Source organism: Anabrus simplex, chromosome 1, assembly GCF_040414725.1.
Source record: "Anabrus simplex isolate iqAnaSimp1 chromosome 1, ASM4041472v1, whole genome shotgun sequence".
Classification (NCBI taxonomy): domain Eukaryota; kingdom Metazoa; phylum Arthropoda; class Insecta; order Orthoptera; family Tettigoniidae; genus Anabrus; species Anabrus simplex.
Genome location: NC_090265.1, coordinates 697,045,431 through 697,072,107, shown reverse-complemented (window position 1 = coordinate 697,072,107; position 26,677 = coordinate 697,045,431). Strand labels below are relative to the sequence as shown.

Sequence of the window (26,677 nt, the reverse complement as noted above, 5' to 3'; positions counted from 1 at the left end):
TCGCAGGTCACCTTTGAACATTTGGCGCCATGTTTTGCGTGATCTGGCTCCCTTCCGCCTCCTTCCTGGTGACTCCCATCACGTACCATTCTTCAAATATCAGCTGGCTAGTAAATGAAGAATCTGGCCAGCTAAATGCATTTGATGTTCTGCCGCAATATCTTGTAATTTCCTGGAGCCATTGCAAAATGTCATCATTGGTAACTCAGTCACACCATGCAACACCCAAAATTTTGCATAAACATCATTAGTGAAACACGTTGAGCTTCTGTCCTGTTTGTGCCTTATTTTCTATGTTTCAGTGGTGTAGATTGCTGTTAGCACAACTAGTGTTTTTATTGATGGTTATGAATTTCATGTTTTTGGTCCGTATTGAACAATATATAAGTAATAATAATAATAACTTAAATGTTTCCACCTTTTCAATACAATATATTCACAAGATTACAAAATTATACGGTACTAGTTTCGACCCATCTAGGGGTCATCATCAGCCGTATTGGAGCAAAGATCATTTGTGGCGAAATCCTAAGACAATATTATTTTAAAGAATAACAAGTGAAATGAGATGTTATGGTAATAGTTAATAATACAAGGAATATACATAATAAGAGGTTTTTAACAAAGAATAAAGTATAAATGGGGTGTTGTAAAAATTATAATCATGGAAATCAGTAAGTTCTTGTATTGAAATGAAATATGGCTTAGGAAGAGGGCTTAAGGTGGGGCTGAAGGGTGCGGGAGAAAGTGTAATTGTCTTGGAAAAGTACCTTTGATTAAATTTAGGATTGAGTTTAGGTTGGCTGCATTATTGTTTCTGAGGAAAGTGATAAATAGATCGAAGAGTATGTTGGGTTTCTCTGAGATTTCATTGAGATTGTGACTGGCATTAAAGTATTGGTCTAGGTGTATGTAGTAATTTTCCATTATGTTCAGTAAAGGGCCCTTGTTTGCTAATACGAGGATGTCCATGTCTTGTTCAATATTGGTGAAATTATGGTTATAATCTTGCATGTGTTGGCCGATGGCTGAAAACTTGTTGTATTTTATTGCGTTAGTGTGCTCGTGGTATCTGATAATGAAGTTTCTCCCGGTTTGCCCGATGTAGGTTTTTTTACAGGTGGTACATTTGATCCTATAAACTCCTGATTTTAAAAAACTGCTGGTCTTGTTGATGTGTGAAGTATTGTATAAAACATTCATGTTCTTATTGTTGGTTTTGAAGGCTATTTTAACGCCTTGTTTCTTAAAGATGTTGGTTAACTTGTAGATATCATTGTTGAACGTGAAGGTGGAAAATGTTAGAGGTTTGGTTATTTCTTTTTTGAGGGTAGTTTTTGGGCGATGTTTGTGTTTATTGATTATCCTTTCTATAAAATGATTGCTGAAGCCGCTGAATTTTGCGATTCCGCGGATTGTGTTGAGTTCGTTTTTTAGATCTTTATTGGACATAGGTATGCTGAAGGCTCGGTGAACTAGGCTGTTGTATGTGGCTCGTTTGTGGGACTGGGGGTGCACTGAATCTTGGCGAATGGTGGAGGCTGTTTGAGTGGGTTTTCTGAAAATTTTATAACTGAAAGAATCTGAGTTTCTAGTGATGGTTAAATCTAGAAAGTTGATTTTTTGATTTGATTCGGATTCTAGTGTGAATTTGATATGAGGATCAATATTGTTGAGTCTTAAGAGGGTGGTGGGTGCGTTAATTGATTTCTCATTCATGATTACAAAGACATCGTCGACATATCTGGCCCAAAAGAGAATGTTTTCGAATTCGTTGTCAATTTTGGTGTATTCGAGGAAGTCCAGGTATATTTCTGCTAAGATACCTGAGGCCGGTGACCCCATTGCCAAACCATTTTGTTGATATATGACATTGTCAAAAGTGAAGAAGTTATTGTCGATGATAAGTTTTAATATTGTGATAAAGTCTTGTATCTCTAGTTTGCTTAAGTGGCTGTTTTTGTTTAAATTGTTTATAATTATCGGAATTAATTTTGATACTTGTATGCTTGGGTACATGTTTACAATATCGAAAGAGTGGATGGAGTGATCCGGTTGCAAATTGAACTTGTTTAGTTTTTCTACTAGCTCAGATGTGTTTTTAATAGACTTTTTGGATAAGAATTGATAATTTTTTCTTAAGAAACATTGGATGAATTGTGATGTTCTGTATAAGGGGCTCGGTCTATAGTTGATAATTGGCCGGATGGGAATTCCGGTTTTGTGAATTTTGGGAAGAGCTTTAGCAGTGGGGAGTCCTGGGTTCATATGTATGAGTTTGGATTTTTCCTGTTCGGTAAATAAAAATGAAGTGTTTTTAAGAGTTTGTTTAAGTAGTTTTTGAATTTTTTGGGTGGGGTCTTTTTTGATTATGGAAAATGAGCTGTCTGTGAAAAAGTTTTTTGTTTTTTCAATATATACTTTTTTATCCATGATAACTGTTGCATTGCCTTTGTCAGCTTTGGTTATGATGAGTTCGTTGTCTTTAATTTTCTTCTTGAGGGCGTATATGCGCTTTTGTTCAGCAATTTTTTCTTTATTATTGAGGTTATTTGCGGGGTTGGTTAAATTGTGGAGGATATCAGTCAGTTTCCTTTTAACATCGGTTCTAACCTCATTTTGCGTGTCTTCCGGTATTTTGCTGATGGCTAGCTCTGATTCTGTGATCATAGTAGCGGCTATGTTGAGGCTGTTCAAGTTTGGCCAGTTGTGTTTCGGTCCTTTGGATATAGTTAAGTGTTCACTTTCACTTAAGGGCGTGTTAGATAGATTTACAACAGCTGGATGAAACTGCGTACGAACGAACGTGTTACTATTGGAGTTTCTAGTTTGTTGGTTATGTAGTTGGCAGTTTTTTAGCCTGTTGAGTTTATTCTCCAAATTTGACTGTTTTTTGGCTAGTTCGTAGAATAATTTGTTCTCTACTTCTTGATAGAATAGTGTCCATTGTGCGTTTGAAAGTAGTTTAGTCGCTGCGAGGTGAGTGTCGTATAATTTCTGATTCAAAAAATATTTCTTCCTGTACAAGAATTTAATTTCGTCTCTTAACCATATTTTGTTTGTTTTGTTTTGAGTTTTGATGGTTTGAGGTGAAGTCCGATGTTTCTTTTTATTGCTTCTTAGAAAATTAGGTGTCAAGTTAAGTGATATACATTGCTTTAGGAAATCGATGTCTTTGCGTAATTTGGCTATCTTTAATTTTAGGCCTAGATATTGAAAGGCTTTCTGTTTTGCCTGGTAAGCTACATCATTGATGGTTATGAATTTCATGTTTTTGGTCCGTATTGAACAATATATAAGTAATAATAATAATAACTTAAATGTTTCCACCTTTTCAATACAATATATTCACAAGATTACAAAATTATACGGTACTAGTTTCGACCCATCTAGGGGTCATCATCAGCCGTATTGGAGCAAAGATCATTTGTGGCGAAATCCTAAGACAATATTATTTTAAAGAATAACAAGTGAAATGAGATGTTATGGTAATAGTTAATAATACAAGGAATATACATAATAAGAGGTTTTTAACAAAGAATAAAGTATAAATGGGGTGTTGTAAAAATTATAATCATGGAAATCAGTAAGTTCTTGTATTGAAATGAAATACAAGAACTTACTGATTTCCATGATTATAATTTTTACAACACCCCATTTATACTTTATTCTTTGTTAAAAACCTCTTATTATGTATATTCCTTGTATTATTAACTATTACCATAACATCTCATTTCACTTGTTATTCTTTAAAATAATATTGTCTTAGAATTTCGCCACAAATGATCTTTGCTCCAATACGGCTGATGATGACCCCTAGATGGGTCGAAACTAGTACCGTATAATTTTGTAATCTTGTGAATATATTGTATTGAAAAGGTGGAAACATTTAAGTTATTATTATTATTACTTATATATTGTTCAATACGGACCAAAAACATGAAATTCATAACCATCAATGATGTAGCTTACCAGGCAAAACAGAAAGCCTTTCAATATCTAGGCCTAAAATTAAAGATAGCCAAATTACGCAAAGACATCGATTTCCTAAAGCAATGTATATCACTTAACTTGACACCTAATTTTCTAAGAAGCAATAAAAAGAAACATCGGACTTCACCTCAAACCATCAAAACTCAAAACAAAACAAACAAAATATGGTTAAGAGACGAAATTAAATTCTTGTACAGGAAGAAATATTTTTTGAATCAGAAATTATACGACACTCACCTCGCAGCGACTAAACTACTTTCAAACGCACAATGGACACTATTCTATCAAGAAGTAGAGAACAAATTATTCTACGAACTAGCCAAAAAACAGTCAAATTTGGAGAATAAACTCAACAGGCTAAAAAACTGCCAACTACATAACCAACAAACTAGAAACTCCAATAGTAACACGTTCGTTCGTACGCAGTTTCATCCAGCTGTTGTAAATCTATCTAACACGCCCTTAAGTGAAAGTGAACACTTAACTATATCCAAAGGACCGAAACACAACTGGCCAAACTTGAACAGCCTCAACATAGCCGCTACTATGATCACAGAATCAGAGCTAGCCATCAGCAAAATACCGGAAGACACGCAAAATGAGGTTAGAACCGATGTTAAAAGGAAACTGACTGATATCCTCCACAATTTAACCAACCCCGCAAATAACCTCAATAATAAAGAAAAAATTGCTGAACAAAAGCGCATATACGCCCTCAAGAAGAAAATTAAAGACAACGAACTCATCATAACCAAAGCTGACAAAGGCAATGCAACAGTTATCATGGATAAAAAAGTATATATTGAAAAAACAAAAAAACTTTTTCACAGACAGCTCATTTTCCATAATCAAAAAAGACCCCACCCAAAAAATTCAAAAACTACTTAAACAAACTCTTAAAAACACTTCATTTTTATTTACCGAACAGGAAAAATCCAAACTCATACATATGAACCCAGGACTCCCCACTGCTAAAGCTCTTCCCAAAATTCACAAAACCGGAATTCCCATCCGGCCAATTATCAACTATAGACCGAGCCCCTTATACAGAACATCACAATTCATCCAATGTTTCTTAAGAAAAAATTATCAATTCTTATCCAAAAAGTCTATTAAAAACACATCTGAGCTAGTAGAAAAACTAAACAAGTTCAATTTGCAACCGGATCACTCCATCCACTCTTTCGATATTGTAAACATGTACCCAAGCATACAAGTATCAAAATTAATTCCGATAATTATAAACAATTTAAACAAAAACAGCCACTTAAGCAAACTAGAGATACAAGACTTTATCACAATATTAAAACTTATCATCGACAATAACTTCTTCACTTTTGACAATGTCATATATCAACAAAATGGTTTGGCAATGGGGTCACCGGCCTCAGGTATCTTAGCAGAAATATACCTGGACTTCCTCGAATACACCAAAATTGACAACGAATTCGAAAACATTCTCTTTTGGGCCAGATATGTCGACGATGTCTTTGTAATCATGAATGAGAAATCAATTAACGCACCCACCACCCTCTTAAGACTCAACAATATTGATCCTCATATCAAATTCACACTAGAATCCGAATCAAATCAAAAAATCAACTTTCTAGATTTAACCATCACTAGAAACTCAGATTCTTTCAGTTATAAAATTTTCAGAAAACCCACTCAAACAGCCTCCACCATTCGCCAAGATTCAGTGCACCCCCAGTCCCACAAACGAGCCACATACAACAGCCTAGTTCACCGAGCCTTCAGCATACCTATGTCCAATAAAGATCTAAAAAACGAACTCAACACAATCCGCGGAATCGCAAAATTCAGCGGCTTCAGCAATCATTTTATAGAAAGGATAATCAATAAACACAAACATCGCCCAAAAACTACCCTCAAAAAAGAAATAACCAAACCTCTAACATTTTCCACCTTCACGTTCAACAATGATATCTACAAGTTAACCAACATCTTTAAGAAACAAGGCGTTAAAATAGCCTTCAAAACCAACAATAAGAACATGAATGTTTTATACAATACTTCACACATCAACAAGACCAGCAGTTTTTTAAAATCAGGAGTTTATAGGATCAAATGTACCACCTGTAAAAAAACCTACATCGGGCAAACCGGGAGAAACTTCATTATCAGATACCACGAGCACACTAACGCAATAAAATACAACAAGTTTTCAGCCATCGGCCAACACATGCAAGATTATAACCATAATTTCACCAATATTGAACAAGACATGGACATCCTCGTATTAGCAAACAAGGGCCCTTTACTGAACATAATGGAAAATTACTACATACACCTAGACCAATACTTTAATGCCAGTCACAATCTCAATGAAATCTCAGAGAAACCCAACATACTCTTCGATCTATTTATCACTTTCCTCAGAAACAATAATGCAGCCAACCTAAACTCAATCCTAAATTTAATCAAAGGTACTTTTCCAAGACAATTACACTTTCTCCCGCACCCTTCAGCCCCACCTTAAGCCCTCTTCCTAAGCCATATTTCATTTCAATACAAGAACTTACTGATTTCCATGATTATAATTTTTACAACACCCCATTTATACTTTATTCTTTGTTAAAAACCTCTTATTATGTATATTCCTTGTATTATTAACTATTACCATAACATCTCATTTCACTTGTTATTCTTTAAAATAATATTGTCTTAGGATTTCGCCACAAATGATCTTTGCTCCAATACGGCTGATGATGACCCCTAGATGGGTCGAAACTAGTACCGTATAATTTTGTAATCTTGTGAATATATTGTATTGAAAAGGTGGAAACATTTAAGTTATTATTATTATTACTTAGTGTTTTTATGTCTGAGTTTCATTTCTTTATTGACCACTGAAATGGACCAGATAGGTCGCAAACACTGAAAGAATGCTAAGGCCTTACCAGTTCTGTAACTGACATCTTCACCTACACTGTAGATTTATACATCCAACAATTATACAGTATATCAAGAGTAACCATAAGCATCCATGGCTCAGATAACAGTGCATTGGTCTCTCGTCGCTGGGTTCCATGGTTCATATCCTAATCATCCTATGTGAGATTTGTGTTGGGCAAAGCGGAAGCAGGACAGGTTTTTCTCTGGGTACTCTGGTTTTTCCTGTCGTCTTTCATTCTAGTAACACTTTCCAACATCATTTCATCTGTCAGTCATTAATCATTGCCATGGAGGAGTGCGACAGAGTTCGGCAGATGGAACAGTTCCTATTCTTGCCACTAGATGGGGGCTTCATTCATTCCATTCCTGACCCGGTCGAATGACTGGAAACAGGCTGTGGATTTTCATTTTCATCAATAGTAACCATCTTTTTTTAATAATTATATCCCATAATTGTAATAATTTTAAGTGTATTGCAATAAATATACTGTATAGTCTGGTAGTTAGTTTGTGAATTGAGTAGTGTGTCCACTAGAGAATGACATAATCACATTACTGTTTTCATCTCACTTGGTTTGCGTCTAACAAATAGCCAGACAAGCTGAGCAGCTTAGTTTGAGAATATACAGGCTGAGCCAGCTTGCTTGTGAGCGGACTTACTGCTAGCTAGATTCGAGGCATGAAGGTCAGAGGACTGCTGAATGCATGTTGTGTTCATCATGCTGTTAAGAGTGTGTGCATAATATATTTTTTGATCAATAGGGTGTTTCTGAGAGCATAACATAGAATTTATATTCTGTTAGTGCCTGTACGTTAAATCTGATTACCGTATTTCACGGCATAATCGTCGCCACCGCGTAATCGTCGCATCCTTTGTTTTCAATACAAAAATCGGACTTTAAACCTTTAATTACATAATCGTCGCACGTCCAAATTTTGTTCACTAATCTGGTTAAAAGGTAAACGGAACTGCAGCGTAAGTTGCACATGAATGCGCAATTTAAATGCGTGTATGGTTTATGGGCAATTTGGCAACACAGTCACGTTTGCGACATGTTGCACAACGTATAAATAAATAATACCGGTATATGTACGACGCGTGGCTTACCGGTAGACTATCGGCAGTTTGACAACGTGGTCGCGAGACAGTGTACTATTTATTCACCACCTACATATTATGCTTACTGGTAGGCTATCGGCAGTTTGACAACGTGGTCGCGAGACAGTGTACTATTTATTCACCACCTACATATTATGAGTTCCCATTTGAAATACGTAAGGCTGTAAGTTATCGCTTATCGGCAACGTCGCCAGGAAATACCGGCTAGGTAGGTTGAATGGACCTCGAACCAGCCCTGAGATACAGGTAAAATTCCCTGACCCGGCCGTGAATTGAACCCGAGGCCTCCGTGTAAGAGGCAAGCACGCTACCCCTACACCATGGGGCCGGCTCCTGTGTTATTGCGCACGAAGTGAAATCCAAGACGATAACGCAGATTTCCACGGAATTATTCAGCCGAATTATTTACGATGTCTCAGTTGTCATCGCTAGACTCTTATCTTACTACTACGTCATAAGTGTCCGGGCATGGGATGAAAACTTTTATCCAAGATAATTATTATCCAATGCTATTAAAGTTTTATTTTATAAACTCGTCAGTAATGTAATGTAAAATCATCAATAACTGGGAAATATTAACCTAATTACCGTATGTTTAAAAGAAATTGAAAAAAATGAATGTTTGTTACTGACGTCTCGGAACACAGTCAACTATACAGTAGATCTACACCGCGCTAGCTAGAGCTCCGGTTTGCGAGCTTTGCGCAAGCGCAGTAGTGTGTCGCAACCAACGAGCTAAACTGATAAATTGTTGCATGCTTCCTTGCTGCCTAACAGTATTGGCTGCTCTGGAATGGACAGATCACAGATGCATTTATTTGTTTCAGATTTATGTGATTACTGTAGACATGTGTGCGTGAGAATTTAAGTTTTTAATTTGTGTTTTGGGTGTTTGCAGAAATAATTTGTTTTAATAGTGAACAATTACGGAAAGTCATTTATATCGCAAAACATTAACGTGTGAAGCATTTATAAGCGATTATGGGTAAATATAGAAACTATTCTGCGGGGATCAAGCTAAGCGTAATTGCCTTCGCTGAACAGCACGGGAACAGAGCTGCAGAAAGAAAATTTTCTGCGAGTGAAAAGTTGGTGCGTGACTGGCGGAAAGTAAAAAACAAGCTAAAAAGCACAAACCCTTCTAGATGCGCGTTTAGAGGTCCTAAAACAGGGAAGTTTCCTATAATTGACGAAGAAGTGTTTAGGTACGTCAGTGAAATACGTAACAATGGCTGCAGTGTATCATATGAAATGTTACAAATTAAGGGACAGGAGGTAGCGCGCAAACACAACATACCGGTAACTCAGTTTAAGGCGACTCGTGGGTGGATTAAGGGGTTCATGCGACGACACAATCTGTCAGTGCGAAGGAGAACAACACTAAGCCAAAAGTTGCCTGCTGATTACACGGACAAGATTGTAAATTTTCACCGATTTGTCATACGTTTGCGCAAGGAAACTTCGTACTTGCTTTCTCAAATCGGTAATGCCGATCAGACTCCAATCTTTTTTTATATGCCTCGCAACAGCACTATTGCGCTAAAAAGATCACGGAGTGTATTAATGAAAACCAGCGGTAGTGAGAAGTTGCGATGCACGGCAATGCTAGCCATTACAGCTGACGGGAGAAAGTTGCCGCCTTACATCATATGCTGCCTAAGAATATACAGTTTCCCTGTGGAATTCATGTACGAGTGCAACCAAAGGGTTGGATGGACGTAGAACTCATGCTGGACTGGGTTAAAACTGTGTGGAATAGAAGACCTGGTGCACTACTAAAACAACCAGCTCTGCTTGTTTTAGATAGTTTCCGAGGTCACCCCGTGAACGAAGTGAAGCAAATTCTCACTACAAATAAGACACGACAGATAGTCATTCCTGGTGGCCTAACATCTGCTTTGCAGCCACTAGACGTATGTGTTAATAAACCCTTTAAAGACCACTTACGTCGATTTTACAACGAGTGGATGATGAGCGGCGATCAGCAATTGACGCCCGCCGGAAATATCAGGCGTCCACCCTTGGACTTGTTATGCTCGTGGGTGAAGAAGAGTTGGGATCTTATACCACCTGAACTAGTCTCCAAGAGCTTCAAAAGGACTGGGATTTCGAATGCACTAGACGGTTCCGAAGATGACGCAGTGTGGCAGGGCATCGCCCTCTACTATGACTGCGCTAATACGCCTTCTCATTCGCCCAGTCACACATGTAAACGAGCAAACACGCTGTAGTTACCAGTTCAGGCGCTTGGAGCGCTGAGAAGCTGGCATTAGTCTGCTTAACGACACAAGCTCGGTGATCATTGCTAAGAGTGCTGGTGTAATTTGAGGCTGTGTTTGCCTTATTTGGATTGTTTTGTTTGGTCGTGAACAGTCTTAATGTGTATGTACATAATATTGTTTACTGCTGTGTGCCTTAATGTAAGATGAAAAGCAGATCGGGAAGTGGGATTTTGTTTCATGAATTTGTTCTCAACGAGCAACGTCATAAATGGCTAAATGTTACTTCAAGAAAGGATTTCTCGCCGAATTTCAGTTCGAGATCATCGAAACGATATGTTTGCCACACTAATAAGTCCACACTTTAACGCTACGTAGGAGATATAAACTGCGAGACTGCAATAACACTCGTAGTAAAGGAGCGCCTCTTAGCTAGAAAGTCAGTGCCTAAATGAAGTAGAGAGATTGTGATTGTTGGTAGTCCATCGAACAGCAGATGTTATATGTCAAGAAATTTGACACCTTCTTTCAACAGAGAGACGCTTCATTCCATGTTGAGCGAATAAAAACTACTCAAGATGACTGTTATGCAAGCGAAAGTAGAAATCGAATTACCCTTTTCTGTTTTATAATTTCTGCTGCGACTATAAAATAAAGGTTACAGCAGCATTTTTCTTCTTTTCTTCTTTTTTCTTCTTTAAGGTACAGAGCTACATAATTTAACACTCGAAACAATAAAGGAAGTCGAAGCTTGCGTTTTTTTTCATGTTGTGCGTTGTGACTGATAATCATAAGACTAATGTTAGCAGGATAAGAAGAATGTCTACTTCAAAACATTAAACCGAAGATCTGTCATCCTGTTGATAGTGAAATGCCTCTTCTTGCTTTCGATAAATGGCACATTCTGAAAAGTAAGAAATTCTTTACAAAAATCTATGTTTGATGGTTCCCAGGATATAAATGGTATCAAGAAACTGTATCAGATGCAATGAAATGGAACTGTGAAACCGGTTCATTTTCCTTACATGCAAAAACTTCAAGCCGTCTAAGTTCAAGAAAATGAATGTGCGGCGCGCGAAAGATATTTTCGCGACTGAAGTAATAACAGCCCTAGAATACTCAAAAGACCATTCGTATAAAGATATGCACGGTTTTTTAATGCAGGTACCACTGTCATCGATAAAAAGTTGATTCGACATACGTGTCGGTAGCACAAATGTAGGAATATTGCAGCCGGACAAGATGCCTGATTCTTTTGACAAGACCAAGGTGTTCAACAGTGCTAATGAACTTGATTTGTAAAAGAGATTAAAACAGCAGGGTGCAGTACCCATCTGATTTGCCACTGTGGATTTTGAAAGTTATTCATGATTTTGTATTGAAAGCACAACCATTTCTGCATAAAAATCCTGTTGTGTCTATGAGTGACTATTTAGTGCCTGTGTTGCGTGATTTCCCTCACTTCAGTTGTCCTGAAATCGGACATTCATAGTTATTGAGTGAAGTTATTTGTGACTGTGCTATTCCTGTATTCTTAAATAACATAGCCACATAAATAACATAGATCTTTGAAAGATTTGAACGCGAGAACGCGAAACACTTAAACAGAAAAGTGTATGAAATTTATTTTCTACAGTATTGACTACCTACCGTTAACATTATTTTGCACAGTTGTACCGCTGCAGAGGGGTACGTTCTTCACTGACTTTATTAAGGTGTAAGGTGTGATTCAAATATGTTTATTGAGTGATTGGCTATATATTTGAACAGAAATATACAAAACACTTAATGTGTGCTCTAATGAACAATCGTGTTTCAATGCCAGCGAAGCAGCGCTCGGTGGTAAAAATGGGAACTAGGCCCATATCGCTCATATTGCTGTATTGGGAAGGCGTATTAGCGCAGTCATAGTAGAGGGCGATGGGCAGGGAGACGAAGAATCTGATACTGGTATTAACAGAGGCGAGGACGGCGCATCAGATAGCGAAACCTGCGATAGCGACACCGAAGATTTGGAATAAATTGCGTACCGGTAAGTCCGCATTTCACAACAAAGCGATAATTTTTTGCAAGTGTAATATTTTAACTTTAATACTCAAATTAATGACAAATTAACTTAATACGTTCATTTTTATTTTCAGGTTGGAAAAACGTTCGCCGAATTGTTGCGAAAAAATATGAATTTTGTTTTAGACTATTTTAATTATTTTGATGTATAAACGCGAGTATTACGTGCATCTTAAATTTGTATCAAATACAATTTAGTTATAAATACATTTTTTTAGTAATACAAATACTGGTATTAAATATTCATCGTATAATGGTCGCACCCTACAATTTTTTTCGAAAATTTTGGTATAAAAAGTGCGACGATTATGCCGTGAAATACGGTATTTCATCTTGTAAAATTCATAACACATAAATGTGCTGTCTTAAAGTAGATAACGGAGATTTTCAGAAAATGTATATAATTGGGTTATCAGGATCCTTATCACTAAAATTATTACATACACAGAGCAGTAGCATGTTTTACTATCCACTAAATTTATTGCACTATTTAGTTAATCTCAAGTTCACTTGCTTTTTGAGTTTTTCACTCAACAGTTTTTACTTGCTAACACAGTTTTTACTCACTATTGTAACGGACACTTACTTGGGCAACCGCACTGCACACTAACACATTAAACTTTTGGTCCCCAGTACATCTTCTCACAGCACAGACCAGGGGCCTGTTCCACGAATGAACTTTGCAACTTTTCAACTTTGCACTTTTCACTTTTCAATTCTTGCAAAGTGCAGTCTTTCTGTTCCACCATGAACTAGGCTGTACTTTTCAATTTCTTCGCAAAGTGAAAAGTCTTTGCGAATGAGTGATCCGATCGAGTTTATTCTATGAACAAACTGTATAGGCATAATACTCTATGATTTTAATGCTTTACTTTTTTCGGCGAACTTGGCGGTATAATTGTCGTACCGTTTAAGTTTTTATCGTGGGAAAGAAAGGTTATTACAAGAAGCTGTCTGTGCTGGAAGTTGTCAAGGAGAAACGTGACATCCTTTTTTGACAACTTTAAAGATAACCTCTCAAATGATGACACACATCAATGTTAACGAGAGTACCGTCAACACATCCACACACAGAAGGACATTCACCCTTCATTAGAAATCCCGTCGCTATATTAAGTGGATTATCAGGCCAATGTACTGTTAGCAAATATTACATTTACAATAACATCTACGACTTTGGTAACAGTTCTGCAAATAATTGATTTTGATGTCCCATGCATTGCTGTTACACAGTACAGCTGGGTACCATTTACTAAAAAATGTAAACATAAGAATTTGTTCTTTTTTGGAAAGGAATTTACTTCTTTATCTTTCAATAAATTACCGATCATTTCAAGAATATAGTCAGCCTCTTGGGATAATACGAAATCACTCGTGTTATTACGTCGAAGTGAGGTTATGAAAATTAATCCTGTCTTTGTACGTTCCATTATTGGATTCTTCATCACTGTCCTCACTTGATGCTAACAAAAGCTCACGTCGTGACGTGTTTATATCACTAAACCAAATTCTACGCCGAGAAACTGATGTACATACTTGTTAATTAACATATGAAAAAGGGAATCATCTCTTTGCAAGATTTATGAAAACTTTTCACTTTTCACTTTGCAAGCTAAATCTGAAAAGCGATAGTGGAACAAAATCTGAACTGAAAAGTGCAAAGTGCAAAGTGCAAAGTGAAAAGTTGCAAAGTTCGTTCGTGGAATAGGCCCCAGTTCACTCTGCCATAGCTGTCTGACTGATACACTTCCAATGAATGACTCGTCCTGGACTCACGACTGTCTACTACTGCTTTTCCTCCTGATTAATAAACTCCTGACTGACTGACTGACTGACTCTGCGCTCCTATATAGGCGAGGGGGAAATTCTAGAAGCTTCTCTCTCTAGATCATTCTGGGTACCTTGTCCATTGTTAATGAGCTTCCAGGAGCTTCATTATTGCTGGCCTCAACAATTTATTTTGCTCGGTGCTGGCCCTGTCCACATTGTCGTCGCTGCACTGCGATTATTATCTCTCGTTGGCATTCTTGCTGGCCACTCTGATCACCCTTCATTGTCACAATGTGTGCACCTCAACAACACAAAAATTGGCTGGCAAAGAAATACGTAGGTGGTTTGAAAAGTTCTCGGAATGTACTAGAATTAAGTATCTTACCTCGGTGGAACTGCTTTTATTTTTCAACATAGTCTCCCTGTAGACTAATGCATTTGGTCTAGCGAGGTTCCAATGCCTTGATCCCATCTCGAAAATGAGATTCCTCCAGGCCTGCAAAATCCCTCTCCAATTCGGCTGTCAGTTCTTCCCTTGTAGAAAATCTCCGTCCACCGAGGAAAATTTTCAGCTTGGAGAATAGATGAAAGTCTGATGGTGCCAAATCAGGTGAATAAGGTGGATGTGGCAACAATTCATACCCCAGTTCATGAAGTTTAGCCATGGCAATAACACTTGTGTGCGGCAAAGCGTTGTCCTGATGAAAGATGAACATTTTCCTTGCCAAACCAAGCCTTGTTTCGTGTATCTTTTCCTGTAGTTGGTCTAGGAGGTTTGCATAGTATTTCCCCGTAATTGTTTGGCCAGTAGGATGATAATCTATCAGCAGAATGCCTTTTGCATCCCAGAAAACTGAGGCATCCCAGAACCTTTCCAGCCATACGCACTGCCTTTGTTTTCTTTGGTGGTGGTGAATCAGCACGTTTCCACTGCTTTGCTTGCTGTTTTGTCTCTGGGGTATAGTAGTGGACCCAAGTTTCATCTGTAGTCACAAACCGGCGCAAAAAATCTTGTTGGTTGCACTGAAAACGGGCCAGACTTTGTTCGGACATTTCCAATCTGGTGCGTTTATTGTCCAATGTCAAGAGCCGTGGCACCCATCTTGTGGATAATTTTTTCATACCCAATTCTTCGGTTAAAATATAATATACCCGTTCAGAAGACATCCCTACATCTTCAGCAATTTCCCGCACTTTCAGTCGACGATCCTCCATGACCATTTTATGCACTTTTGCGATAAATTCTGGGGTCGTAACACTTTTTGGCCGTCCACTACGCGGATCATCATTCAAGCTCTCCCGACCAAATTTAAACTCGCTGGTCCACTTGGCAACAGTTGAAAATGAAGGAGCAGAGTCCCCCAGTGTGTTCTGAAAGTCGGCATGAATTTCCTTTGCTTTCATACCTTTCTTTACAAAGTATTTAATCACTGCTCGAATCTCAGTTTTTTCCATTGTCACAAATCACTGCGCGGGAACAACGAGTCGTCACTACCACACTCCTGCAGCTAGAGCACTGACGCACCACGTGTTCACTCACAAAGGATGTGTGATTATTGCGCAGGAACCTCGTTGCTCTAGCACTGACATCTAGCGGTGATTCTGAGAACTTTTCAAACCGTCCTCGTATTTAATGTTGTACATTCTTGAAATAAGATATTTGTAAACTCTGGACGGCCTGTGACCAAAGAGATGATACTTAGAATTCTACCACCTCCACAATGTGTCCATCCTGTTTCAAACAAGAGAATTTTGAAAGAAAGTCATCTTCTGGGACAGCCAATGTTTTATTTAATAACTGTTAGGTTCTTCAGTGTTGTGAAATGAAGTTTGAGTAAATAAATTATCAACTACCTGGAATAGAAAACATATGGTAACACAATTCTACCTGAAGAAAAAAAAAACTTCAATTAAAATAAAATGACATGCTTTGTTCTTCAAAGATCGTCAGATTCTATCAGATCACACTGAAAAACAATTACAAATGCATACATTTTTTTATGTTCTTTTCTATTTAAATCCTTAGAAACTTGAAATTTGGAATGAAGTCCTCACTTCTCTCCACTCTAGCATGGAATGCGAGTTGGTGTAATACCGTTACTTTGTGTTGGCTAGTTAGTCCGTTAACCCTCTGCCATGCCACATCCCCTGCCCTGGCTAGATCAGAAATGCTCAACTTTACCTTTTGGTAGTTTTTCTTTTGCTCCTTTTGTTGTTGTTGTTGTTGTTTGTTGTTGCATCATCGTATTGTAATTGTTTTGTAAACTATGCAGGGGTTCTTAATGAGCATATAATGGTCTATTAAAACCAGTCATTTTCTGCTTACATTAATTCTTTTCAAACTGTACTTGCAGCTTTATTATTATTATTATTATTATTATTATTATTATTATTATTATTATTATTATTATTATTATCATCATCATCATATATGTGCCTTCCAAAGACTGAATGCTGATAGGATCTAACAGCATTTTTTGTGTTCGTTATGTATGGCATGGAAATTTAAGTTTTGTTAGGCCTATATATATGTGGCATCGTAGTTTGCTTTTGAATTAGAATTGATTCAAATTACACTACCATTGTCATTATTATTGTTGCTGTTATTATTATTATTATTATTATTATTATTATTATTATTATTATTATTATTATTATTATTATTCATGTTTGTGGGTTACTGTAGTCATGTCCTAGTTCGTGAACCATGGGCAACGGCTGAGTGGCCTAGTAAGTGGTCCTGAGAGTCGGGATACCAGTTGCTATGGAATGGGAGTGGGCATCTCGGACATATTCTGAGTCGTGGCCCTCCTTGTGCTCAGGCGGCTAGGACTATACAATTCACCGGTGGTCCATAACCCGTTAGAGGAGAGATCCTCACTTGGACTATGTGCAAGTAGGGCAGCATCCTGCTTCATGAATTTACCGAGCTCAGAACACTTTAAGCAAGCCTCGGACCTATGGGAGTAATGGAGTCCCACTCCCATTTGACAGGCGAGGGACTCCTTGGAAACAACTCGGCGAACGAAATGGAATTCGATGGGGAGCTATCAATATTAATGGGGCTTATGGAAGAAAGAAGGTAGAACTGGCTGAGTCAGCAAAGAGGATGCATCTGGATGTGCTAGGAGTAAGTGATATTCGGGTAAGGGGAGATAATGAGGAAGAGATAGATTATAAAGTGTACTTGATGGGTGTTAGAAAGGGAAGGGCAGAGTCTGGTTAGGGCTCTTCATCAGGAATACCATTGCACGCACATAGTTTCTGTTAGGCACGTAAATGAGCGAATGATGTGGGTAGATTTGTCAGTGGGAGGAATTAGGGCAAGAATTGTGTCCGTGTATTCACCATGTGAGGGTGCAGATGAGGATGAAGTTGACAAGTTTTATGAAGCATTGAGTGACATCGTGGTCAGGGTCAACAGCAAGGATAGAATACTGCTAATGGGCGATTTCAATGCGAAAGTTGGGAATAGAACTGAAGGATACGAAAGGGTGATTGGTAAATGTGGAGAAGATATGGAAGCTAATGAGAATGGGAAGCGTTTGCTGGACTTCTGTGCTAGTATGGGTTTAGGTGTTACGAATACATTCTTCAAGCATAAGGCTATTCACCGCTACACATGGGAGGCTAGGGGTACCAGATCCATAATAGACTATATCTTAACAGACTTTGAATTCAGGAAATCTGTTATGAATGTAAGAGTTTTTCGCAGATTTTTCGATGATACAGACCACTATCTGATCTGTAGTGAACTAAGTATCTCTAGGCCTAGGGTAGAGAAAGTGAAATCTGTCTGCAAACGAATAAGGGTAGAAAGTCTCCAGGACGAGGAAATTAGACAGAAGTACATGGATATGATTAGTGAGAAGTTTCGAACAGTAGACAGTAAGCAGGTTCAGGATATAGAGAGTGAATGGGTGGCATACAGGGATGCTGTAATAGAAACAGCAAGGGAATGCCTAGGAACAACTGTGTGTAAAGATGGGAAAAGGCGAACATCTTGGTGGAATGATGAAGTGAGAGCAGCCTGTAAACGTAAAAAGAAGGCTTATCAGAAATGGCTCCAAACAAGGGCCAAGGCAGACAGGGATTGGTACGTAGATGAAAGAAACAGAGCGAAACAAATAGTTCTTGAATCCAAAAAGAAGTCATGGGAAGATTTTGGTAATAACCTGAAAAGGCTAGGTCAAGCAGCAGGGAAACCTTTCTGGACAGTAATAAAGAATCTTAGGAAGGGAGGAAAAAAGGAAATGAACAGTGTTTTGAGTAATTCAGGTGAACTCATAATAGATCCCAGGGAATCACTGGAGAGGTGGAGGGAATATTTTGAACATCTTCTCAATGTAAAAGGAAATCATCATGGTGGTGTTGCAAACAGCCAAGCTCATGGGGAGGAGGAAAACGATGTTAGTGAAATGCTTGAGGAAGTGGAAAGGATAGTAAATAAACTCCATTTCCATTGTCATAAGGCAGCAGGAATAGATGAAATTAGACCTGAAATGGTGAAGTATAGTGGGAAGGCAGGGATGAAATGGCTTCATAGAGTAATAAAATTAGCATGGAGTGTTGGTAAGGTACCTTCAGATTGGACAAAAGCAGTAATTGCACCTATCTATAAGCAAGGGAACAGGAAGGATTGCAACAACTATCGAGGTATCTCATTGATTAGTATACCAGGCAAAGTATTCACTGGCATCCTGGAAGGGAGGGTGCGATCAGTCGTTGAGAGGAAGTTGGATGAAAACCAGTGTGGTTTCAGACCACAGAGAGGCTGTCAGGATCAGATTTTCAGTATGCGCCAGGTAATTGAAAAATGCTACGAGAGGAATAGGCAGTTGTGTTTATCTTTCGTAGATCTAGAGAAAGCATATGACAGGGTACCGAGGGAAAAGATGTTCGCCATACTGGGGGACTATGGAATTAAAGGTAGATTATTAAAATCAATCAAAGGCATTTATGTTGACAATTGGGCTTCAGTGAGAATTGATGGTAGAATGAGTTCTTGGTTCAGGGTACTTACAGGAGTTAGACAAGGCTGTAATCTTTCACCTTTGCTGTTTGTAGTTTACATGGATCATCTGCTGAAAGGTATAAAATGGCAGGGAGGGATTCAGTTAGGTGGAAACGTAGTAAGCAGTTTGGCCTATGCTGACGACTTGGTCTTAATGGCAGACTGTGCTGAAAGCCTGCAGTCTAATATCTTGGAACTTGAAAATAGGTGCAATGAGTATGGTATGAAAATTAGCCTCTCGAAGACTAAATTGATGTCAGTAGGTAAGAAATTCAACAGAATCGAATGTCAGATTGGTGATACAAAGCTAGAACAGGTCAATAATTTCAAGTATTTAGGTTGTGTGTTCTCCCAGGATGGTAATATAGTAAGAGAGATTGAATCAAGGTGTAGTAAAGCAAATGCAGTGAGCTCGCAGTTGCGATCAGCAGTATTCTGTAAGAAGGAAGTCAGCTCCCAGACGAAACTATCTTTACATCGGTCTGTTTTCAGACCAACTTTGCTTTACGGGAGCGAAAGCTAGGTGGACTCAGGATATCTTATTCATAAGTTAGAAGTAACAGACATGAAAGTGGCGAGAATGATTGCTGGTACAAACAGGTGGGAACAATGGCAGGAGGGTACTCGGAATGAGGAGATAAAGGCTAATTTAGGAATGAACTCGATGGATGAAGCTGTACGCATAAACCGGCTTTGGTGGTGGGGTCATGTGAGGCGAATGGAGGAGGATAGGTTACCTAGGAGAATAATGGACTCTGTTATGGAGGGTAAGAGAAGTAGAGGGAGGCCAAGACTACGATGGTTAGATTCGGTTTCTTCGATTTAAAGATAAGAGGTATAGAACTAAATTATTATTATTAATTAGGAAATGCACACAACATGCTCTGAAGTTGATATACTATAATATAGTCAAAGTACAGTAATGTCAGTCTTGTGAGCAGAAACTTATAAACGACAACTTTCGTCTTTCACACTTCAGGACGTTGTATCATTGGCGTGAATGATAGATGGTAAATTACATTCTTCAGCTTCACTGCCCTGCATCCTTGATTCATTAAAAAATATTACTGAAACTCCTATCAAGTCCCATCTAGTGAGAGAGACTGCATGGTAACACAATCTTATAGCAATAACCAGGCCTGTAAAACTGCAGGCAAGGATTTAAAATGAAATCTTATTCACGAGCCTGTTGAAATTACAGGCTTGGACAGTTTCAAAAGAACGGTAGCCCGCAGAATGTTCAGCATGCACACTAGATTGTTAAAACTTCCCACACATATTTATTCCTAATTTGGTCTGTCCTTTTCTCTTCTTTTCTTCTTCTTGTGCCATCCGGCTCCATGGCTAAATGATTAGCGTGCTGGTCTTTGGTCACAGGGGTCCCGGGTTTGATTCCCGGCAGGGTCAGGAATTTTAACCATAATTGGTTAATTTCGCTGAGATTGGGTGTATGTGTCTTCTTAATCATCATTTCATCCTCATCATGACGCGCAGGTTGCCTACGGGTGTCGATTCAAAAGACCTGCACCTGGCAAGCCGAACATGCCCTTGGATACTCCCGGCACTAAAAGCCATATGCCATTTCATTTCTTCTTGTGTCATCTCCTCACAGATGGTTGGTGACCATTATGAAGTATTTTTCCCCTATTTTGTGTTCCCCGCACTAGAAGTGCCGTATCGTGAATTTTGAACCACTGTCAGAGGTTCCGCGTCCGGAATAATTTTCTCTACCCACATCCTTGTTTCCCTATTTTGCTGCTGTTGTCATTTGTATTGGGCTGCCTTCTTCTTTAATGGAGATCGAGTGAGTGGCTGCATAGTTTGGATCTCTTAGCTGTCAGCTTGCATTCAGGAGAATAGTGGGTTCGAATCCCATTGTTGGCAGCCCTGAAGACTATTTTCCATGTTTTCCCATTTTCAATCCAGACAAATGGTAGGGCTGTCCCTTAATTAAGGCCGTAGTTGCTTCCTTCCTGCTCCTAGCCCTTTCCTATCCCATCACCGTCATAAAACCTATCAGTGTCGGTGGCTCAAAGCGATATAAAGCAAATTGTGATCTTTAGTGGAGAAAATTACCCGGTTGTTTTTTGGTACTATGTATCCTTTACTTTTTGTACGATCAGATATTGATGAACTGTGGTGGCAGCAACATTGGACTGGTAAACACTGTTCTGTGGAATTTCCTACTTGATCACCAGTTTTGTTACTACCAGACATTTTTCTTTGGGGTTACATACACCTGGTATAAGGTGTTGCATCAGCACTCTGACTGAGCTACGTGTAGCTGTTTGGTTCTCCAAAAAAAGGCATTGCATATTATAACAAAATCCCCTGAGAATGTCTGCTGTTTTCATTAAAAATACAGTATCTGTTGTGACTATTATGAATACATATTTATGACATACGACTGAAGATATATCATGAAACTGATTTAACCAGACTCAGATTTTCCATTCAGAGATATTATCACAGGCCAGTTAACTAAGTTAATGTACCTTGATATAGAACACAAAGGACTGGCTGAGGCCACTTTAAAATTTTAAATACCGAGCTCGATAGCTGCAGTCGCTTAAGTGCGGCCAGTATCCAGTATTCGGGAGATAGTAGGTTCCAACCCCACTGTCGGCAGCCCTGAAAATGTTTTTCCATGGTTTCCCATTTTCACACCAGGCAAATGCTGGTGCTGTACCTTAATTAAGGCCACGGTCGCTTCCTTCCCACTCCTAGCCCTTTCCTGTCCCATTGTCGCCGTAAGACCTATCTGTGTCGGTGCAACGTAAAGCAACTAGCAAAAAAAAATTTTTAATATAAATTCCTCTAAGATGTAAAGGAACTACCATTCAGTACTATTAACGTGGTTAATCATGCATCCTTTTTACTCAGTGTAGGAATACTTTGATATTAACCCTGTTAGTGCCAGAGTCTCTGTGAACAATCCTCAAAATATGAATAAAACTTGCCCATGTCGCTCTGAAAGATGCTTCGTATCTTTATTGTTTGAGAGGCTTATAGACTGAAAATGGTGCCTAACTTTGGCTTGATTGTTAGAGTTCAAGCTACCATGTTCCAGCAATATTCTTTTATTTTCTGCCTATCTATAAGCTCAAGCAATATTTGAAGTTCCCTGACTTGTTTAAGCTGGCTCAAAAAACCATGGCATCAAATGTAGTTTAAGAGAGGAGGAAATTGAAGAACTAATAATTCCAGGAACTATTGTGGAGCCTGTGGAGGATTGTCCTGGTCAACATTCCTTTTTTTTTCCCCAGTCACTATTAGTATCAACATCATCACTATCATTTGCTTGGTTACATACAGTCACATTCCATGCAGGTAATTCATTGTTTGAGGCGGATCCAGCCTTGATTAGTCACAAGATCAGAATCGCTGTCCATGAAGTTGGAGAGGTCTCGTTAGTCATTATTTTCACCACCCTAATCATTCGATTATATTTACTTGTGTTCTTGCCATTGTTGGTGAATATTTTCATTATGCTAGATTTTAGAATTTTGGATGTTAACACCCCTACAGATATTTTTGAAACAAACAAGATGTGTTTCTTATTTCTTATATTATGTATGCATGCCCTTTATTGTTCATTTTAACTCCATTTGTAAGCATTTAGTAAAAGGAATACGGTAATACAATTTTCTAGTCTTTATTTTCTTGAATAAATTACCTGAAAGCCCACGTTTTCCATTAAAACAGTCTGGCACTTTTAGACTTCACCTTTATATTTTCACCTGGCTCTAAAATGGTTAATGAGTTGAATTGAAAAATAGCTTCATAGTATAAGATTAAAGAATCAGGGACAGGATACAGCCTTGTCTCACACCTTTTTGTATGTTAATCTCTTTACTGCCCAGCCCAATATATTATTGGCATTATTTATTTATGATTTCAGTGGAAATAATTCAAATCGAGCTGGTGTACTCGATGGTGTACAGTACAGCACTTCTGGTTCTACTGGTGATTCTGGTTCTGTGGAGTCCGAGGAACCTGCTGCCAGCTCAAAGAACAGCAAAGTGCAACCTTCACAACATATTGAGGTAATGAATAGAATAGAATACTCCCAATCCCTAGTTCTAGATTGCTAGGAACTGGGGAGAGAGTAATAATTTATTGCAATCCGAATTATTTTTCATACATGCATCTTGGTACATTTAATTTATCTGTTCAGTATGCTAATCACTATTTACACCCAATCTCTAAATTTTAGTTTTTAAAATTTTAGATGTTAACGGTGTTACATAATCTAGGACAACATGTATCTTACCCTTCTAATTTTTATTAGTGCAAATACAGTGAAACCTCATTAAGATGATTCTCCAGGGGACAAGGAAAAAGAACGTGTTAAGCAAGAAAACGTACTATTGAATATACGAATAAAAACTATCCAACAGGGATATGGAAACACTAGATACAATTTTTTTCCAACATGAGGGTATTTTACGTCATGTATCCGCGAGTACAGTGAAAACTAAAGGCCAATCTACCATTTCTTTAGATGAGAGGAAAGTATTAAAAGGCGTGAAAAACAAGAGAGAACAAATATGAAAACATTTTCTGCTGGGGATTATAAAATAACAAGTACCAATACACAGAATGGTGTGAAAAATAGCAGACAACAAATATGAAAACATGTGCACAGGGGCCAACAAAAATATCGAAGTATTATTACATATCACACTCCTTCTAAAACAAATGTTAATAGAAGCCTTTTATTTCAGAGCAGTGGATTATTAAACATTATTTTCTGGTCATACTCTTAGACGATGAATTAGAAGTTACACTCAACCATTTGCAACTGCGAGTAATAACTTTGGCCGCCATTTTGAATTGAACAAAACTTAGACCAACATGAGCGATCGAGTCAAAACTCGAAGGTGCAAGTTTCAACATTCACAACCTCTGTGCGCTTATGCCGGTCCACTTCCTGACAGATTTTAATGTTGTCTTCATTAGGAATTTCACAGCATTCTCCTAATCCATAACTAGGCTATCACAAGACAAATATGCACCACGCCAGTCAGTTTCAAACGGTTATGTTCCTAATCCAGATATAGGCTACTGTATCACATGACAAATATTCACCACACTTCACTGTACCACTCAACAAAAAATAAACTTCTGAATGGAATGCGAAATACAAGCACAAACAGGCTCACTCTGCTATTCAGCAATCTTGCTGCTATCTGGCAAGCAAAACTGAACATTCCTGATGCTAACGGTTTGCTCTCCGATAGTTCAACTTGTCTTTGAAGTTCAGGAAGGCGTTTTACCGTAATCATGCAACTGTGGCGATGGCTCTTACCCAAGTTGGAAATCCTTTTTCTTTTAGAAGGAATGCAAATACAGTAACATCTTCAGATCTAGGAAACTGTGATCGTACAAAGCGGTAATAGTGAACATTTCTGACGTGATAAGTGAGGTGTTTTTTTTTTTGTACAGATTTAATACGATGAGAATCAGGACTTCGAATTTACAATGTGCTCAACGGGAAAACGTGTTAATGAGGAATGCACTAATGAGGTTTCACTGTATTTATGTGATGAGTTTGAATAGAATTATCCTTAGCTTATATCCACTCAACACAAAATACACTTCTACCTTCTGAATGGAATGCGAAATACAAGCATAAATAGGCTCACTCTGCTATTCAGCAATCTTGCTGCTATCTGGCAAGCAAAACTGAACATTCCTGACGCTAACGGCTTGCTGATGTACCCATGCTTCGCTACAGAATTCTACATTGTATACGGAATTCTAGATTAGGTAGTGTACACGTGAGCAAGATTCTATTAAATTGCGTAGCTCTTGATGTTACCCGAAAAACACGACGGGAAAGTCAGCAAACGTCTTTTCTCATATGACAACTGGGTTAGGGAATTTTCATTGTAATGGTAGGCCTGCTTGGCTGCCATCACTCACAATCAGGTCGGGGAGTTTTCATTATAATGGCAGACGCTCACTCTCCACCTGCCTTTTTACATCCTCAGAAACTGTCTTAGCGGTTTTCCCAACTGAAATGAACCAAGGTCATTACACTCATTACAATGATGTCAGTAGGAATGGCGCGACTAACAGCATGCTGAAGTCAAATAAATATTAAAATTTATTTATTCCACCTATTCCACATTTCAATACAGAGAAAAACATGAGAATTATAACATGTAACAGCATGCTTTCATATGAAATACTCGATCAAATGTGTATTGCTATTTTATTTTCTGTACGTCAAGAATAGTGTCTTAATTTGATTATTGTATAAAGTTTTATAATGTAAATAACAGTGTAATTAACATTTAAGGTAATAACTTTTGTGGCAGGGTGTAGCCACACGTGCTTGTGCTGGTAAGATGATTCTAGTGATTTTCGGTCGTGTCAGAAAAGGAAGTTTCTGAAAGTCTTTTCTCATAAAAAATATCGAAGCCCTGATTGGCTAAAATAACAGAGTTTGTTATTGGTGAATATATAAAAGCCCCAAGTGTAATTCCCGTGCGCTAATTGGCTATCTCTTGATTGCCCCATTTCCGGCTCCTGGCGACGCCCAGGGCCAAGCACATGTCCTTTGTCTTTGATTGTTGACCAGCGAAGGGAGCAGAGGTCTCCTCCACCTGTCCTGTGATGGGACTACCGGCCCACTGAGGGGAGCACTGTTTGGTTCATAGTTTGGATTTTAGTCGTTAAATGTAAATTCTCAGTTTAAATTTTTTGCATGCCGGAGTTTGCCCTGGGTATCTTCCTTTCGCTAAATTTTAAATTTCAAATGACTTAGTCCTCACGGCTAGTCCCTTTGTTTTCAGAGGTAATCCCCTTTTCTTGATTTGAACATTCTAATGTAAATGTCACTTCGTTTTCATATCTTTTTAGTAGTATGTGATGTGTTATTTCCCTTGGGGATACCTCCTGTAGTTCTGCACCCACTTAGCAAATGTTAGGAAAGTTATTTGCCTTTCACTGAAGAGTTTTAGAAAAAGGCAGCAACTTTACTAACCCCTTTGTTAAATTTTATTATTTTATTGCTATCTGTTGTTTGTAAATGTTTCCACTGGCCCCTTCTTTAATTTCAAGTTGTTATTTTCACATTAATTTCAGTTTTTTTTTTTTTTTTTTTTTTTTTTTTTTTTAAGTGTCTATAATTGTCTATAATTCAATATTGTAAATTCTGTGTCTAGAAGAATCAAGGTAGAATGTTATTTTTGGTAACGTTGGTGTGTTACCACATACATTGTAAAATGCTATTTTGAATTTATTTGTTCCTTTATTATCAGTAAATTTTCAGTGTTCAGAAAGGGATCACCGTTAATCTCATTTTCCTTGCAACGCACTACCTTTCACAGACCTCGTATGGTTCCCAACCTGCTTCCCATCTCTTTTCGTTTAGTCGTCATGTTGATTAACCTGATATTTATATCTCAATGTTGTTTATGCAGTCTTGATCATGTGTGAGTGTTTTATTTAACTTATCAGATCTCATGAAATTTAAATTTCCTTTATTATGTATATTATTCTTATTCTTATTATTATTATTACTATTTTGATGCTGTGTAATCCGGAAAGGTTACACTGTTGATTGTT

The 26,677-nt window shown here is 38.1% G+C and overlaps 1 protein-coding gene across 1 annotated transcript in view; it reads left to right on the top strand.

The window, feature by feature from the left end:
* Positions 1-26,677, top strand: part of fab1 (fab1 kinase) — a 296,509-nt gene that overhangs the window by 233,790 nt on the left and 36,042 nt on the right. The window contains exon 28 of the mRNA XM_067159454.2: positions 23,001-23,145. Coding sequence (XP_067015555.2) covers positions 23,001-23,145 — 145 coding nt within the window. The remainder of the gene's footprint in view (positions 1-23,000; positions 23,146-26,677) is intronic.